The sequence below is a fragment of the Ceratina calcarata genome, unplaced genomic scaffold, assembly GCF_001652005.2.
Source record: "Ceratina calcarata isolate Rehan_Ccalc_2016 unplaced genomic scaffold, ASM165200v1 scaffold257.2, whole genome shotgun sequence".
NCBI classification, from domain to species: Eukaryota; Metazoa; Arthropoda; class Insecta; order Hymenoptera; family Apidae; genus Ceratina; species Ceratina calcarata.
In genome coordinates, this window is record NW_017147785.1 from 24677 (window position 1) to 27586 (window position 2910).

The window sequence follows — 2910 nt, forward strand, 5'->3', positions numbered from 1 at the left end:
ACAATTGAGTAATAGATAAGACTATATCCTGTCGAAAGTTCATCCGGTCATTTAAGAAATTACCTTCCTTTGAAAAATCGTAGGGACACTTTATCTCAGTTTGCAATCATTGCATTTGAGATATACAATCTCTTGGAACCCTCATCGAAACTGGTTAGATTAAAAAGAACGACGAGATTAAATCTGTAGCGAAATTGACAAATGGACTGTGCAGTTTAATACGAAATTAAATATTGAGATGAGAACAATTTCAACTTTTAATATTCGTGGACAGTTTAAACAGGCAAGTAATAAACTGTTTGAACTAAAGAAAATTGTGAAACTAAATCTGTAGCAGAACAGATAAATGGACTGTGCATTTTTATGAGAAGTGAAATATTGAGATATTATAATCTAGTTTTCAATATTCCTAAACGAAGTTTTATGCTTAATGTCCATAGTAGAGAAGAGGCAGAAAGGGTTTGAACTAAAAACAGATTAAGGTTGTATGAACCGTAAGATCTCTTAAGATATGTAATAAGAAACTGTGTCCAATAGCTAAGAAAATAGCTAATAAACAGCAAACAAATATCCTAAACAAGAAAATAGGTAATAAACAGTTCGAATTAAAAAACAAGATTAAATCTCTATAAAAACAGACAAATGGACTGTGAACTTTAATTGCAAATAAAACATTGAACTATGCAGCTTCTAATATTCGTGAATAATTTAACATTAATTTATAGAAAAGAGACAGCTGAGAAGTTACATCGTTGCATCAACGGTAATTGAAACCCTACGACGATTAATCAAGTGCTAACTGACTGACCCCCCCTTAAATTACGCGGCTACTGGTTCGTAAAACCTCCGCAGTTATAAATCATTTTCCTTGCGACGTTTATAATTGAATTATCTCTTCCGGGACAGAGTTTCTTTAATCTAGGTGAACGACCGTTGACACTAATTTTTAGCGAAAGCCGCGGCGTTAAAAAGCGGGGCTCCATTAAGTCCGTAGCGGCGTGGAATCCGAAATAAGAGTCATTGTTATTCACTCATTGCGGCCGGACATGAAGGGAATCAACGCAATCCCAGTGCGCATTAACTGGTTCAGTAATCCGAATTATGAAATGGAAAGTACGCTATGATTGTACGCGAGTGAACGTTGTTGCACGTTTCGACACGGTCTGAGATTATTTTTTTTTTTTCTCTTCTCAAAACGATAGTCTTCCCCGGAGCCGATCCGTGAAATCGGTCTTAGCAGTCTTCCCATTCCAAGAAACGCGTCTCGGTTGCGTTGCAGATCGTTATCCTCGTAATTACCTCGCATTCAAATAACGGCGGCTATTAATTGCGAATCAGCCGACGACACTTGGTCGCGAGGACGATTTAGAAAGTCGGCGAGGAGCTAGGAAAGTCAACGGCTCGTTAAATCAGACGATAGAGAGAAAAAAAATGAATACCTGTTGCAAAATACGTTGGCATTTTTCACTGTCGTCGGTGTGAGAGTCGTCGTCGTCTCCTCTGGCCGCGCGTCTTCTCTTTCGCGGATCATAATTCACCTGCTGAAATGTCTCCTTTCACCCTCGACAAAGTTTCGTTCCCAGGAAACTTTTACTCGTGATCATCACCCGCTATGTACAATCTTCACAACGCTCGTCTCGATTAATTTTAACTCAATTGTGCAATTGTATGCTCCGGCAGGTTCCTTAATTATACTTTAATAAATATTGACTCGAATCGGTTTTATGCGATCCTACAATCAGATTGTTTCTTATTTCGTTGTAGAGTTACAAGCATGAGGACGATATGGCTGACGCTGGTGCTGGTCGCCGCTATGGCGAACGCTCAACGGAGACTTGCCCTCCCCGACCCTCGTAGCTGCGCTAATCGTGAGTGAACTTCGTTTTCATGCAACATTAAATCGGATTTCTTTTACATCGACCATTCTCCTGTTCCAGGGGTACGACACGCGACGTACAGAGACGCGAGGGGAGTCGCACACTCGTACTTCTTCAGTTGGGAACATCAACCGACCAGAAGCCTTGAAGTAGATTGGCTCGACTCTCGTAATATCTGTCGTAGACATTGCATGGACGCTGTCTCTCTTGAAACTCCTCAAGAGAACGAGTTCATCAAGCAGAGATTAGCAAGAGGTAAGTCAATTAACACCCACTTGACTAATTGGGTGTGTTAGCAATTATTTAACACTGATATTCAAATTGTAGTAAGTGGACCAATTTCTGATCTCAATTTCTCTACTCTACTCAATACTCTTCTCTATTATTTTATATCTAGTACTAAGGGAAAAGATTCTGATGAAGGTGTAATAAGACAGAATGTCAATGGTATTGGCTATACTGTCAATCCGAAAAGTTTATGTACTTCAGAAAACGCACTTCCTATAATTAAAAAGAAATCAGACGTCGGAAGAATAATGCTAATAATAAATAGCCACGTGCTAAAAAGTATAGAAGGAAATATCCAATTAAGTATTGACGCTGACATTTTTTTTTTCAAAATTACGAAAAATGCTTCAAATAAAAGTTGTTTTTCTTCTAAATTTGATATTTAACGAGTTACGTATGATTATTTTGCATTTTATTGATGTTGACCAAATCCGACCATCCCACCGTCGAAACGGCGAACTTTTGGAAAAAAATTTCGTTTTTCCTCAATAACTTCTAAACCGTTAGACTTACGAAAAAATTGCGTAGAACCTTTCTTGTAGAGGACGACGAGATCTATAATTTCCGTATAAAAATTTCTTGCTAGCATCAGTATTTAGCGAGTTATTGACGAAAAACGAAAAAACAGTTTTTTGCAAATTACTCGTTAACTATTGACGCTAGCAAAAACTTTTTACATGGAAATTGTAGATCTCGTCGTCCTCTACAAAAAAGGTCTCTTGCAATTTTTCTGTAAGTCCAGCGG

The 2910-nt window shown here is 38.2% G+C and overlaps 1 protein-coding gene across 1 annotated transcript in view; it reads left to right on the top strand.

Moving 5' to 3' along the window:
- Window positions 1-2910, top strand: part of CTL5 (C-type lectin 5) — an 8265-nt gene that overhangs the window by 3311 nt on the left and 2044 nt on the right. Inside the window, exons 2-3 of the mRNA XM_018021637.2 lie at window positions 1765-1868; window positions 1938-2132. Coding sequence (XP_017877126.2) covers window positions 1765-1868; window positions 1938-2132 — 299 coding nt within the window. The remainder of the gene's footprint in view (window positions 1-1764; window positions 1869-1937; window positions 2133-2910) is intronic.